Source organism: Chiloscyllium plagiosum, chromosome 3 (genome assembly GCF_004010195.1).
Source record: "Chiloscyllium plagiosum isolate BGI_BamShark_2017 chromosome 3, ASM401019v2, whole genome shotgun sequence".
NCBI lineage: Eukaryota > Metazoa > Chordata > Chondrichthyes > Orectolobiformes > Hemiscylliidae > Chiloscyllium > Chiloscyllium plagiosum.
Genome location: NC_057712.1, coordinates 112,688,680 through 112,704,451, shown reverse-complemented (window position 1 = coordinate 112,704,451; position 15,772 = coordinate 112,688,680). Strand labels below are relative to the sequence as shown.

At 38.9% G+C, this 15,772-nt stretch overlaps 1 protein-coding gene across 1 annotated transcript in view; it reads left to right on the top strand.

Moving 5' to 3' along the window:
• The window catches only part of ak9 (adenylate kinase 9), a 269,716-nt gene that overhangs the window by 108,252 nt on the left and 145,692 nt on the right, over positions 1 to 15,772 (top strand). The window contains exon 15 of the mRNA XM_043675331.1: positions 2,146 to 2,211. Within this exon, the coding sequence (XP_043531266.1) occupies positions 2,146 to 2,211 (66 nt within the window). The remainder of the gene's footprint in view (positions 1 to 2,145; positions 2,212 to 15,772) is intronic.

Genomic DNA, 15,772 nt, shown 5'->3' with positions numbered 1-15,772 from the left:
GGGTCATTGAGACATGCTGCATGAGCCTGAGGCACAGGGATGATGCTGGCCCTCTTGAAACAGGCAGGGATAGTAACAGGGAGAGGTTGAAGATATCCGAGAAGACCTCTGCCAGTTGACCTGCGCTTGTCCTGGGATTCACACAAACATTCTTAAGCAGGCAGCACAGACCATAACTTTGCAATTTGTTTCGATAAGTGTACAGTGAAAATTACCCGGATTAAGTTAACGAGGTTGATTACCAGGTTTAAAACAGACAAAAAAATTATTCACAAAATTATACAATGAAACACGAAGAACAAAATAAAGAATTCCTACTTAACTCAGTCTATCCAAACTAGACTTAATTATCCTGTTCCGAACATACACAACAGTCCCAATAAGCAAACTCCCTTGAAAATCCAGTATAAATGGAACACATGCTTACAGGTTGAAGTTGTAGGGCAGAAAGAGAGAGGGAGAGAGTTTCCACATAGCTCACTGTTGAACTCCTCACCAGTTCAGGACTGAACTAAACTGCTCAGCTAGAGAACTGATCACTCCCCTTTCATTATATAAGTCACTTCTAAAACATGACCGCTTTGGCTTGAAGTCTCATCTGTTTACATATAGACAAAAGGCCTCTCAAAATCATGATTTGGAGATGCCGGTGTTGGACTGGGCTGTACAAAGTTAAAAATCACACAACACCAGGTTATAGTCCAACAGGTTTAATTGGAAGCACACTAGCTTTTGGAGCATCTGATGAAGGAGCGTTGCTCCAAAAGCTAGTGTGCTTCCAATTAAACCTGTTGGACTATAACCTGGTGTTGTGTGATTTTTAACTCTCAAACTCATTTCATCTGTGTATCAAACCAGACTGATCAGGGCCCAGCATGGTTTATTATCCCACTGAAAATAGTCAAGGACAGAGTATCCTTGAGTCAAGAAACAGCTTCTGACAGGAAAAGGGACTAGCTTAGTGACAGGACGCGCTGCTAACTAATTTGCCACTGAGCCACATTCAATGGGCCAAAAGATGTTTTCTTATGTTTCTATGAGACTAAAAGCTGGCATACAAATACAACAATCAATAAGGAAGGCAAATGGTTTGTTGGCCATCCTCATTTGCCTTCCTTAAGGGATTTTCAAGCCACCAGTAAGATGTCTTGCTGCAATGGCTTAGAGCCTCGCTGAAATTGTAAATGAGGTATTGGTCTCTTTATCGAAGGAAGGCAATTAAGGTTTGTCAGACTGACGTCTGGTTTGGAAGATTTGTTTTCTGAGGAGAGATAGTGGAAACTGGGTCTCTGTTCTGTAGAATTTTGAAGAATGAGAAGTAATTTTATTTGAAACTTATAAAATTCTTACAGGATATAACAAGTTGGTTTTGAAATGATTTCACTGCTGATTTGCGAGTCTTGAACCAGTGGACCTAATCTCAAAATAAGAGGTAGGCCATTTATGGCTGGGATGAGGAGGAATTTCTTCACTCAGAGTGTGGCAACTCTTTGGTTTTCTATACCCAGTGGACTGTAGAACTTTACAAGTGACTGTGTTCAAGGTGGAAACTGATAGGTTTCTGGTGCTGAGTGGCATCAAGGAATGCAGAGATATGCCACTTTTCTGTATTAATGTAGTTGATCGGTTATGATCTCATTGATGGCAGAACAGGTTTTATGGGTTAACTGTCTGTTCCCATTTTACTGTAAAGTTCTACCTTGTAGAGTTTTCTTCATCCTTCAAATATCGTGGGATTCAATATGCCGCGCTACCAGTTGTTCATTCCCAAATCTGCATTCAGAAAGCAAATTGAAAGATTTTATTTGCATATCTTTTAAATGAAAACACTGATATTTTTCAAGTGAAATTGTCTTTATATAAATATTCAAATTTAAAACTGCATGATGCAACAAATAATCTTTTATTTAGTGCATGAAAATCCAATTAAACTAATATAAGTTACATTTATTCCTAACTCAGTGAAGAATCATTACAAAATCTGAAAGATTTAGGAAACGCACACGATTAATGTATTTGTGTTTGTCCTTATTTTATAAAGATCATAAAACCATCTGTAAACTGTCAATGTAACATTCAAATTCATTTATTTTAAAGATATTGTTTATATAATGCTAACATCTTTTGTTTTTATGTTTAATTTAGATACTGATGCAGTAAAATATAAAGTACAGTCCTCTGATGATGTACCGAAAGTACCTTTTGACATTGGTAGGTAAAATATTTAATGGATACTAATATTGGCTAATATGCATTTTCGTGACAAATTTTAAGAATACAAGAAATGGGATCATATCCAGTTCCTCAAGTCTGCTCCACTATTCAAGTAAATCTCGACTGTTCATCTACCTCAATACCATTTTCCTGCAGTATCCCTGTATCCCCTGATATTGCTAATACATAGAAATTTATTGATCTCATTCTTGAACGTGGGCAATGACTGAGCATCTCTACAGGGAGAATTCCAAAGAGGCATTTTTCTCTGAGTGAAGAAATTCCTCTTCATCTCACCTTAATGGCTCTGGCTCTTGAGACTTTGTCCCCTTGTTCTAAACACCTCAGCCAAAGGGAAACATCTTTTCTACTTTATCCAGTCAATTCCTGTAAAAAATCTGTATGCTTAAATATCACCTCTCATTCTACAATTAATAAACACCCAAGCTATTTAATCTTTCTGACAGGACAAACCATCCATGCTAGGAATGAGTTTGGTGTTTCTATCGGGTGTTTATGTTTAATAATAGTGAAAAACAGAAGACAATTATTGACACGAACATCTGCTGCAGTGAATTGCGGAAGCATGCTTGCTTGAATTTATGAAGAAAATCCAATACAAACTTGAAAGTAAATTACTTATGCATATTACTTATTGCAAAACATTCCAATTTTTAGCAGCTAATTAAGTGTTTTATTAGCAAGGAGCAGGCAATAATTAATTCACTTCAAAAATTCGATTTATTACGCTGTGTTTTGTCTGTGTCTTGTCATTTTATCAGACTTGCTTGTTAAAGATTTTTCTCTGCATCTGCAGAGAGAGAAAGACGTTAAATATTTGATAGGAACAAATAGAGAGGTTGATTCAAATTGTGCAGTGTTCTCAAGTTAACGTTAGCATTCATCAGACTTTGTGCATCAATATATAATGTGTACTGAAAATGTACTGTTATATGAATAACCAGAAAGCGACTGCCTGTTGTTAGAAAATGTTATTTATTATGCTAATTTTAAGAAGTGTTCATATCCGCATGTTATAGAACATTTTACCATTGTTTTAGAGAGAAATTTATTTTAAGGTTGACTCCCAGAAGTTATTCATTATTGGCTTTCCATAAGGCGGTGAACATGTTAGCAAATCACAAAAAGCAGAAATTATAATGCACTTTTAATCTGTTGAAAAATAATATGTAATGTCTTGAATACCCCAGTGGTTTACATGAACATGCATATGAATGTACAAAATAAGATCAGAAGTAGACCAAATGAATTAAGGGAGAGAATATATCCTTCTTGTTGAGAACAAGCTGTAACAATTAATTATTCATAAAAAGATGAACATGAAGATAAAACTTACTTAATATACAGGGAACTGGAAGAGTGATGTGGTCATTGTATTTCTACCTCTGAGCCAGGAAACTTGGGTTCAAGTTATAATGGGGAACAAAGAGATAGCAGAGCAATTAAACACATGCTTTGGTTCTCTCTTCACAAACAGGACACAAATAATGTCCTAAAAATATTGGGCAACACAGAGTCTAGTTGAAGGGAGGAACTGAAGGAAATCTACATTAGTAGAGAATTGATGTAGGGAAAATAGATGGAATTAAAGGCCAATACATCACCAGGGCCTGATAAATTACATTCCAGAGAACGTAAGGAAATGGCCCGAGAAATACTAGATGAATTGATGGACATCTTATTAGAATTTATAGACTCTGGATAGCTCTTGTAATCCCACTATTTAAAAAAGGATGGAGAGAGAAAACAGGGAATTATAGTCAGGTTAGTTTGACATCGGTAGTGGGAGAAGTGCTAGAATCCATTATAAAAGACTTGAAAACAGTGACAGTATTAGACAGAGGTAGCATGGATTTACAAAAGGGAAATCATGGTTGACAAATCTATTGGATTTTTTCAAGGATGTAACTAGTAAACTTGACAAAGTGGAGCCAATGAATTTGGTTTACTTGGACTTTCAGAAGGCTTTCGAAAAGGTCCCCTATAAGAGGTTAGTGTGCAAAAGTAAAGCACATGAGATGGCGGAGAGTATTGACATGGAGAGAGAATTGGTTGGCAGAGAAAACAAAAAGTATAAATAAACAATGAAGAGGCAATGTTACATTGGTATTCGTAGCGAGAGATTTGAGTTCAGGAGCAGGGATGTCTTGCTGCAATTGTACAGGGCCTTGGTGAGACCACACCTTGAGTATTGTGTGCAGTTCTGATCTTCTTACCTGAGAAAAAATGTTCAAACTATGGAGGAAGTGCAGCAAAAATTGACCAGAATGATTCCTGGGATGACAGGACTGATGTATGAAGTGAGCCTGGACGCGTAAGAACTATATTCTGTGGAATTTAGAAAAATAAGGGGGATATCATGGAAACCTATGCAGAAAACTAGTCAGAGTAAATGCAGGAAGGATGTTCCCAATGACCGGTTAGTCCAGAACCAGGGGTCACAGTTTAAGGATACATGTAGGCCACGTAGGACTGAGATGAGGAGAAATTACTTTATCCAACAGGTGGTGAGCCTGTGGAATTCTCTGCTGCAGAAAGCAATTGAGGCTAAAAATAGATATATTTGTTAGGACTAAAGGGATCAAACTCCTTCTGCAAATGTTGAAAGAGTATGGGGAGAAAGCTGGAACAGGGTACTGAGTTGGATGATGAGCCATAATGATATTGAGTGGCAAAGCAGGCTCAAAGGGCCAAATGGTCTAATCCTGCTTCTATTTTCAATGTTTCTGGGTTTTTTTTTAAAGATTATTGTCAATTTAGGTGATTTGCTTGTGTTCTTTGTAAATTTGAACATACAGTCTGTTCATAAATAGGAAATAGAAAATTGAGTTGTTGAGTGGCTTCTTGGATAATCCCCAAAATAAGAAAATCACCAGAAACCTTCAACTCCACTTGGCTTGTGGAGTGAACAAAGCTAAAATTTATGAGCTCATCCAAAAGCATTTATGAGGCAGTAATTGAGCAGTTTATGTGTTTCTACTAAAGATTATTCAGTAACCCATCATGACAGATATTCAAACACAGTGCAGTACTAAGTTATGTTGAAGAAATATAGGTTCTGTAAACACTACAAATGTTTCATTAGTTTATCTTCCTATTGTAATACAGAGAAAGCTTTACAATTAACAAGAAAGAGGTTTTAAATAGAATATATGTACTTCAAGTTGATAACTCCAATGAAATGTATCCAAGGATACTGAAGGAAAAAAAAAGTCAAAGGTTTTCACATTGCAAAAAATTGGGCATTTTTTAGGATCGAATATGCTAGCCTTAGGCCTGTTCATGAGTTTGAGTGATACACAACAAGAAATTATCAAATCATCAGGTTACCCTAGAGGGTAAAAGAGCTCAAAAATGTAAGTACAAGTGATATAGCACTGCTATGCAGCAATTCCACGTTCGCCAGCAAACAATTTGTTGCAATCAAAGCAAAAAGGTATTCTGCCTATTGCATAACTGAGTAATGTGGCATATGAAACAAAATCAGAAATTGCTGGAAAACAGCAGATCTGGCAGCATCAGTGGAGAGAAAGCAGAATTAACATTTTGGATACAGTGACTTGTTCTGAAGGAGTTCTGATTTTGTTTCTGATTTCCAACATCTGTGGGGACTTTTTGTTTAATGTTGCATATGAATTTCATTGCTAGCATGATGCTAGGAATGTAGGCCTCTGTCCCAAAGAGTGGTGGTGTGTATCAAGCAAAATGCCTCTTTGACTATTCTCAACCGACAAGGTTTTGACCATTCCCAAGAACAGGATGTCCTTGCAGAAGTTTAAAAACAGTGTCCAAATTAGATGTAAGTCAACAATAATTGCTAAGTAATCCCTGTTGTGCTAAGAATTACAGATATTAATTAAGGATTGTCACTACTGACCATAGTGTGCCATGTTTTGGAAACTATATGCATCAAAGCACAGGCAGTTGTTCTTTGCAGATAGGAAGAAAACCTAAAAATAATTCCAACTTTTCAACATAGCTAACAGCCATTCTCTGTTTCATTCCTTAGGGCAATGCCTTGCTCAATCAGAGTCAACTTGCCTGGTTTAAATTTAACCAAATCTTAGCAGTCAACTGTCAGTCCTCATCTAACTGATGCAACCTTCGTGACAATGCCTCTGCCAGTCAGAGTCCACTTGCCAACCAATCAGCACTCTCTTTTCATGTAGGGTAAAAGATATTTCCTTTCAAATGTCTTGATGTGTGCAAGATGAAACTCTTTGACAGAATGTGTTTTCTTAAGCAATATTCAAGTTCTGTTCCACTAAGTGACTACTTGGACAGTGAAGAAAGTGAAAGTGGAAATTACAGAGAGACTGACTGTAATTTTTTTAAATGTTACTTAGACTCAGAGGTAGTGCAAGAGGTCTGGAGAATAGCAAATGTTCCAGTTGGTCAAAAAAGTGTATAAAGGTAAACCCAGCAATCAGTTTAACTTCAATGGTGGGAAAACTTCTAAAATCAATAGTCTTGGAGAAAATGAATGGTCACATGGATAGATGCAAGTTAATTAAGGAAAGCCAGCATGGTTTTCTTAAAGTTGGCATTTAACTAACTTTCTGGAGCTCTTTGAATAGGTAATAGAAAGGTTTGATAAGAATAATGTTACTGATGTTTTTTGAACCCACGCTAAAATTTTCATTAGTTTTATTTATATTATTTGACCAATTTTGCTTAGGAGCTAAAGGTGATTTGTGGACTTTACAAATTATTTCTTGTAGAAAAGGGAAACTAAGAGACCAAACAAACTTTTGTTTGTGTTTGAGGTCAGGCATAAAGGTTAATTACAGGCTGATTCTTGACTAAAAGAGTTCCCACAGACACAGTGACCTGAGAAAAGAGGATTGTGTTTAAAGAGGTAGCAGAGGTTGGCTATTAATAAGGTATTGTTACCAGCAATTCTGGAAGTGAGCTAAATTTAAATAGATGACAGATGTTGAGTGGTAATTGAGGCCTTGGGAAAAGATATTTACTCTCACGACGGCAGGACTAGAATTGTAGTTGAACGACGATTTCTATGGAGTTGAGCTTGGCTAATAATGATACAGCATGAAGATTTGAAAGCTCTCTGCCCAATCTCCCACACAACCTTCCAAAAACCTAGAGAGCAGAAAGCTGATTCAGAAATGTTAATATTTTTACTGAGAGAACTGGAATAGTGACCCATATCAACTTTTCTGAAAAAAGCAATCAAGGGATCCACATCTATGCCTGTTAAACATTATGAAAACATTTGCGTAATCTGGCCTGTTTTATTTATTCCTTAACCTTGTTTGTCTATTTTTTTTCTGTGAATGGGACAGAAAACAATTTCTTTGGGTTTGAGGTATAGACATTAATTAGATCACCTTGTTTAGCTTCTCTCTGCTAAAGTTATGATATATTTAATAAATTGTTAAGTCTTTTGCTTAAGACAAATTTCTCGGCAGCTGTAGCATTATATCCTGTACTCTGTTCTGTTACGCTAATGCACTTGTATAGTACGATCTGCCTATAAAGCATGTAAGACAACACTTTTCACTGTACCTCAGTACACATAACAATAATAAATCAAATCAACTGAAATCAAAGACACAAAATTGGAATTAATTATTCAAAAATCTAGGATTAGTTATTCAACGATCTCTTTCGGAACATTAGGAATTTTCAATGTTTTTAATGTTACTGTGTTATGAATATCGAGGTACAGGCTGCTTTGATTCAGCTGTCTGTGTCTGTGTCATAACACACTGGTGTAAATGGACTTTCACAGACATTTCATAGAGTAAATTTATAGTTCATGATAAAAAAGGGACAGTAGCAACATGAATACAAAATTGGCTGAGTGAGAAGAAATGGAGATGTAATGATTAATGTCTCAGGGATTGTTTGTCATGGAGTTTCCCAGGATTCAATGTTGGGATCTTTGCTTTTGCTGATGTATGTCATTGGCTGCAGTTTGGAAAGACAAATCAGAGCAGAACTTATACATTTAATGGGAAAGTTCTGGACATGTTGATGAACAAAGAGATTTGGAGTACAGGTTCATAGTTCCTTGAAAGTGGAGTCGCAGGTAGATAGGATAGTGAAGAAGGCATTTCTTATGCTTTCCCTTTTTTTGGTAAGAGCATTGACTATAGGAGTTGGTAGGTCAAGTTGCACTGTACAGGACATTGGTTAGGCCACTTTTGGAATATTGTATGCAAGTCTGGTCTCCCTCCTATTGAAAGGGTTCAGAAAAGATTTACAAGGGTGTTGCCAGGGTTGGAGGATATGAGCTACAGGGAGAGGCTGAATAGACTGGGGCTGTTTTTCCTGAAGAGTCAGAGGCTGAGGGGTGACCTTATTGAGGTTTATAAAATCATGAGGGGCATAGATGGGATAAATAGACAAGGTCTTTTCCCTGAGGTAGGGGAGTCCAAAACTAAAGGGCTTTAGGGTAAGAGGGGAAAAATTTAAAAGGACTTAAGGGGCAACTTTTTCACACAGAGGGTGGTATGTGTATGGAACGATCTGCCAGAGGAGGTGGGGAAAGCTGGTACAATTGCAGCATTTAAAAGGCATCTGGATGGGTGTATACATAGGAAGGGTTTAGAGGGATATGGGCAAGTGCTGGCAAATGGGACGAGATTAGGTAAGGACATCTGGTCGGCATGGATAAATTAAACCAAAGGGTCTGTTTTGGTGTTGTACATGTCTATGATTTAAATCTTAGGATACTGGGCACAATTTCAACAAATTTCAGAATTTTAAAATCACTGGTAGCGGTGAAGAGAATACTGTAGAACCTCAAATGGGCACAGTCAAATTTGTGGAATGAATTGAAAGGTGGTAAGTGATTTCAAAGTGGAGAAATGTGAGCTGATGAAGTTTAGTACGAAGAAATGGAGAGACAAAACAAAATAAACGGTATAACTCTTAAGATACTAATTTGGCCTGAAATGCAGCATTATATCTTGTTTTGACACCACTTTAGAAAGAATGTGAAGGCATGAAAGAGAGTGCAGAAGAGTTTCATGAGATTAGTTCCATGAGTGGGGAACTTAAGTTAAATAGACAGTCCTAAATTATCCAAACTATTTTCCTTGGAGAAAGAAAGGAAGATCAAAGTATTCAAATCCTGAAGTATCTGGACACAGTGGATAGAGAGAAACTGCCCCACTTATGAAACTATTGAGACAAGAGGGTGCAGGTTTAAACTATTTTACCAAACAAGCAAATGAAGATTATCGTTTTCATTCACTGGAAAACGATGAGTTGTTATCATCTAGAATGCAGTGCCCATGAGTGCAGTTAAGCTTCAATTGAAGCATTCAAAAATCAGCCCTGTGGGCTGTGCAAAGCCCTTTTTACTAACATCCAAAGGCTAGTGTTAAAATTGGGAGAGCTGTCTCACAGTCTAGATGAGCAACAGCCTAGCACATTCATACTCATGGAATTATACCTTACAGACAGTGTTGGAGACAGCACCATCAGCATCCCTAGATGTGAACTGTTCCATTGACAAGGAAAACCCAGCCAAGGTGTAGCATATTGGTATACGTTTGGGAGCGAGTTGTCGTGAGAGTCCTCCACATTTCCTTCGGACTCCTCGAAGTCTCATGCATCATGTTAAACGTGGGTAAAGAAATCCCTGCTGATTAGTACACACCCTTCTTACACACCCTTCTCCCATCCTCCACCTCCAACTGATGAATCAAAGCTCCTCCATGTTGAATAATACTTGGAGGAAACACAGAGGGTGAAGGGGCTCAGAATGCACTCTGGGTGGGGACATCAGTGTCTATCCCCAGCACTGAGATTAGCTTGGCAGCACCACTACTAAGCAAGCTGGTTCAATCCTAAAAGACATATTATATACTAGACTGAGTCTGTGGGATGTGATGTTGAGATAACTAACAAGAGAAAAGCATACATGACCTTATCCTCACAAATCTGCCTGCCACAGATGTGTTTGTCTAATGGCAGTATGAGTAAGAGTGACCATCGCACAACCCTAATGGAGATGAAGTCCCGTCTTCTCATTGATGAAGTACACCATTGTTATGTGTGGCATGACCACTGTGCTAAAAGGTATAGATTTCAAACAAATCCAGCAACTCAATTCTGGGCATCCAGGAGGCATCAAAGTAACAGCAGAATTTTATTCAAAGGCACTCTTCAGTCTCATAGCCATGCATTTCCCTACTCTAACAGGAATCAAACCTGATTCAATGAAAGGTGCAGGAGGATATACCAGGAGCAGCACCAGCATCAGGCATACCTAAAAATGAGATGTCAATCTAATGTCTCTACAATATAGGATTACTTACATTCAAATCAGCATAGGCAAATGATGATAGAGCTAAGTGAATCCACATCCAACAGATCAGATCTTAGCTCTGCTGTCCTACAACATCCTGTGTTGGAGGATGCTGCACAAATGCTGTGTTGGGGCGGCACGGTGGCACAGTGGTTAGCACTGCTGCCTCACAGCGCCAGAGACCCGGGTTCAATTCCCGCCTCGGGCGACTGACTGTATGGAGTTTGCATGTTCTCCCCGTGTCTGCGTGGGTTTCCTCCCACAGTCCAAAGATGTGCAGGTTAGGGGAATTGGCCATGCTAAATTGCCCGTAGTGTTAGGTAAGAGGTAAATGTATGGGTGGGTTGCGCTTTTGCGGGTCGGTGTGGACTTGTTGGGCTGAAGGGCCTGTTTCCACACTGTAATGTAATCTAATCTAATGTAAAATAACACCCCCCTCAATGATGGGGATGCCCAAAACATCACAAAGGGATGCAAAAGGTAAGATTGAAAGATTTGTGAGTGAGTAATCTATCTTAATCTCCTCCAGAGGTCGCCAATGTCACAGCTGCCAGTGTCCAACCAATTTGATTCACTCCACATAGTATCAAAAACAGATCAAAGTACTGGATGGCACAGTGGGCCCTGACAATTTCCAGCAATACTGCTGAAAACATTTATTTCAGAACTGGTTGTCCCCTTAGTCAAGCTATTCAGGTGCTGCTAAAACATTGACATGTAGCAGATGATGTAAAAATTGCCCAGGTATGTCCTATACACAAAACTCAAGGCAAATCCAATCCAGCCAATTAGTACCCCATCAGTCCACCTTCATTAATTAGTAAAGTGACTGAAGCAGTCATCAATAATGCTATCAAGCAGCACTTGCTTAACAATAAACTGATAACTGATATTCAGTTTGGTTCTATCAGGACCAGTCAGCTCCTGACATTATTATGCCTTCTTCAAGAATAGACAAAAGAGCTGAAGTCAAGAGAAGAGGTAAAAGTGACTGTTCTCGGTATCAAGGCTGCATTTGACTCAGTGTGGCATCAAAGAGCTCTGGCAAACCTGGAATAATTTGGAATTGGGGAAAACCTTTCTACTGGTTAGAGTCATAACTACCACAAAGAAGGATGGTTGTGGTTGTTGGAGGTCAGTAATTTCAGTTCCAGGATATTTCTGCAGGAGGTCCTCAGGGTAGAATATGAGGCCCAACCATCTTCAGTTGCTTCATCAATGACCTTCCCTCCATCTTGAGGTCAGAAATGGGAATGTTCACTGATGATTGCACATTGTTCAACACCATTCGTATCTCCTTAGATACTGAATATCCAAAATAATATCTAAGACCAAAAAACAGAAATGGCTAAAAAAACTCAGCAGGTCTGGCAGCATCTGTGCAAAGAAAGCAGAGTTAACATTTCAGGTCCAGTGACCCTTCTTCAGAATGGATAATAGATAATATCTTGGCTTGGGCTGTCAAGTGGCAAGTAACATTCATACCATTCAAGTCGCAAACAATGACTGTCTCTAACAAGAGAGAATTTCAGTATCACTTCGATCAATGGTATTACCATCACTGAGTGCTCATGATCAACAGTTTGCAGGTTACCGTTGACCCGAAACTAAACTGGACTATCCACATGAATACAGTGACATACAAGAGCAGGTCAGAGGAATACGTCCTGGCTTCCTGACTCCCCATCCATCCACATGGCACAAATCAAGGGTGTGATGAAATACTCACCACTTGCCTCGATGTGTGCAGCTCCAACAACACTCACAAAGCTTGACACCATCCATACCCACAAACGTTCACTCCCTCCACCAATGACGCACAGCAGCATCAGTGTGAAAATTCTACAAGATGGACTGCAGGAATTCACCAAGGCTCCTTCAGCAACTTCTTCCTAACTTTCAACCATGACTGTCGAGAAAGACTTGAGTAGCAGAATATTGGGAACACCACTACCTGCAAATTTCTGTCCATGGGACACACCATTTTACCTTGTAAATTAATCACTGTTCCTTCAGTGTTGCTCTGTCAAAATTCTAGAACTCCCTCCCTCACTGCACTGTGGGTGTACCCACACCAAATATACTCCAACATTTTAAGAAATTAGCTCAGCATCTTCTCAAGGGCAGTTAGGATTGACAATATATGCTGGCACAGCCAGCAAAATCCACATACCCTGAACGAATAAAACATTTTTTTTCTATTCATTTACAAAATGAGGGTATCACTGGCTAGGCCAGCATTTATTGCCCATCCCTAATTGCCTAGAGGGCAGTTAAGAGTCAAACACATTTCCGTAGACCTGGAGTCACATGTACGCCAGACCAGGTAAGGATGGTATTTCCTTCCCTGAAAGACATTAGTGAACCAGATGGATTTTTCCCTGACTATCAACAATGGTGTCATGGTCATCATTAGATTCTTAATCCCAGGTATTTATTGAATTCAAATTCCATAATCAGCCATGGCAGGATTTGAACCCAGGTCCTCAGAACATTACCTGGTCTCTGGATTAATAGTCTAATGATAATACAATTAGGCCATTGCCTCCCCTTAAAAGAATAAATCTACAGGGTTATGGAAAAACTGTAGAAAAATGACATAACATGAAATGCTCATGCAGAGACTGACGCAAGTAAAATTGGCTCTGTGGTCTTGTTTTGTGCTGTAACAATTCTGAGATGTGGGGACAAGCATAAATCATGGATTGGACATTAACATCTGATGTTTCACCATCAACAGTTGAAGTTCAACTTCAACCTGACAGGGCTTCTTCTGTCCTTTTCCTCTTTTTACTTGAATCTAATGAAATGTGAGATTGTCATTGTACTGACTCTTCAGATTTTGATGCTCTAGTTCTCAATTTTGAAGTATATTTACATTCGGAATGAAGAATAGACCCTGGTCTAGCCTACATGATTTCCACACCCCATGAACAAATATAGAAAAAGTAATTCACAGCATACAGGCATTAATATGATGGCCAGCGTTTATCTGACTATCCCTCTTACTCTGGGATCATTGTGATGGGCCACCCTTTTAACTCCTGTAGTCCATCAGGCAAAGATTTCTCATATGTTACAAGCTAGGGAGTTCTGGATTTTTTTACAAAACTGAAGGAATGGTGACAGATCAAGATCATGTGCTCATGTTTGGAGATAATGATTTTTCCATATACCTGCTGTCTTTATCCTTGGTTGTAAAGGTCATGGATTTGTAGTATGGTGTCAAATATGCTTTGACAAATTATTACAGCACTTCATATAGGTTAGCATTTTGCAGCTGCTTTACACTGGTTGAAGTATAGGTGTTGACATTATTGAATGAGATACTAATTATTTACAAGTGTAATGATTTGTTTTGCATGGTATTAAGTCTTTTGCAGTTTATGGTTGGTGTTTTAAAATGATAATGTCAGAATGTCATGGGAATATCATTAGGTACCCCCTTGCAGGTCATTGCCTTAAACTGATAAATTCACCTTTTTACTCTATGAAATTAGCAATGCAGTAATTAAGCTTGGAAATGGCTGATGTTAGCAGAAGCCAAGCTGGACATTGTTGAGCAGGTTAGTGGTATGTAAGTATTGCTGGATAATACTAGATAACTTCTTCCAACACTTGTTAATATTTTGAGAGTGAGTTAATAAAATGACACTTGGCCATTTTAAATTTGCTTCTTTTCTGTGAACAAGACCTTCTAAGCCAGTTTTCCACAATTTTAGGTATAGTTCAGTATTGCAGCTGTACAGATAATTCTGAAGCAGAGGTCTTCAGCATTATAGCTGGGATATGTCATGTTTTTATGCAGAAACTTACTACACAATGATTCTCCATTGAGATCTGGCTGATAGCAAATGTGTAAAATCCTGCCTGTTAGATGAGAAGTTGCATATATAAATCATCAGATGTTAAAATATGAATATGCAAGGATGTAACCTGTCATGATTAATAAGCTGCAGTTATGTCTTAGACAATGTGGCATTGATTTTCTGTGAATATTGCATAGCTGAAAGCTGCAAAATAATGCTGACATCAAGCAATTGAAATCTTCTATAGAATTAATTCTGTGATGGATGCCAATATGTTCAGAGTAGAGTAGGGTAACCTTATTTGTCATTTCTACCATATACAGCTAGTACAATAAAAATGAGACAGCATTCCTCCAGGACTAAGGTGCTATATGAACATACAGACTATACAACAGTACATTCATACACACGGCAGCATAAAGTGCACAGAAAAGTGCAAAACATGCAAGACAACAGAGTAATTCCTGACAAGACAAGACAATAGGCACAGTGGTGGACAAATTACAATGTGACAATGAACAATCATTAATAAAAAACATCATTTTAGCAGCAATTCAAAATGTCGTCTGAAAATTGCAAACGGAATAGAGAGTGATCATACAGTGTTAAGGAGCCTGATGGCATGGGGGAAGAAACTATTGCACAGTCTGGCCGTGAGAGACCGAATGTTCCAGTATCTTCTGCCAGATGGCAGGAGGGAGAAGAATTTGAATGAAAGATGTGTGGAGTTATCCACAATGCTATTAATTTTGTGGATGTATCGTGTGGTGTAAATATTTGTGATGGAAGGAAGAGAGACCCCGATGATCTTCTCAGCTGTCCTCACTATCCATTGTAGGGTCTTATGATCTGAGACGGTGCAATTCCTGAACCGGGCAGTGATGCAGCTGCTCAGGGTACTCTCAATGAACCCTCTGTAGAATGTGGTGAGGATGGGGGATGGGAGATGGGCTTTCCTCAACCTACGCAGAAAGTAGAGACGCTAGTGGACTTTCTTGGTTATGGAGCTGGTATTAAGGGACCAGGTAAGATTCTCGCCAGGTGTACGCTAAGAAATTTCATGCTCTTCACGATCTCCATGGGGGTGCCATCGATGTCCAGTGGAGAGTGCTCGCTCAGTGCTCTCCTGAAGTCAACAACCATCTCTTTCATGTTGTCCACGTTCAGAGACAGGTTGTTGGCTCTGCATCAGTCCGTCAACCACTGAACCTCCGCTCTGTATGCTGACTCATCTTTCCTACTTATGAGACCCACTACAATCATGTCATCAGTGAACTTATTAATATGATTCAAGCTGTACATCACTGCACAGTCGTGTGTCAGCAGGGTGAACAGCAGTGGACTGAGCACACAGCCCTGGGGGTGGTGGTGGCGGCGGTGGGTTGGGTGTGGTGTGGGGGGGCACTCAGTTTGATGGTGTTGGAGATGCTGCCCCCAATCCGGACTG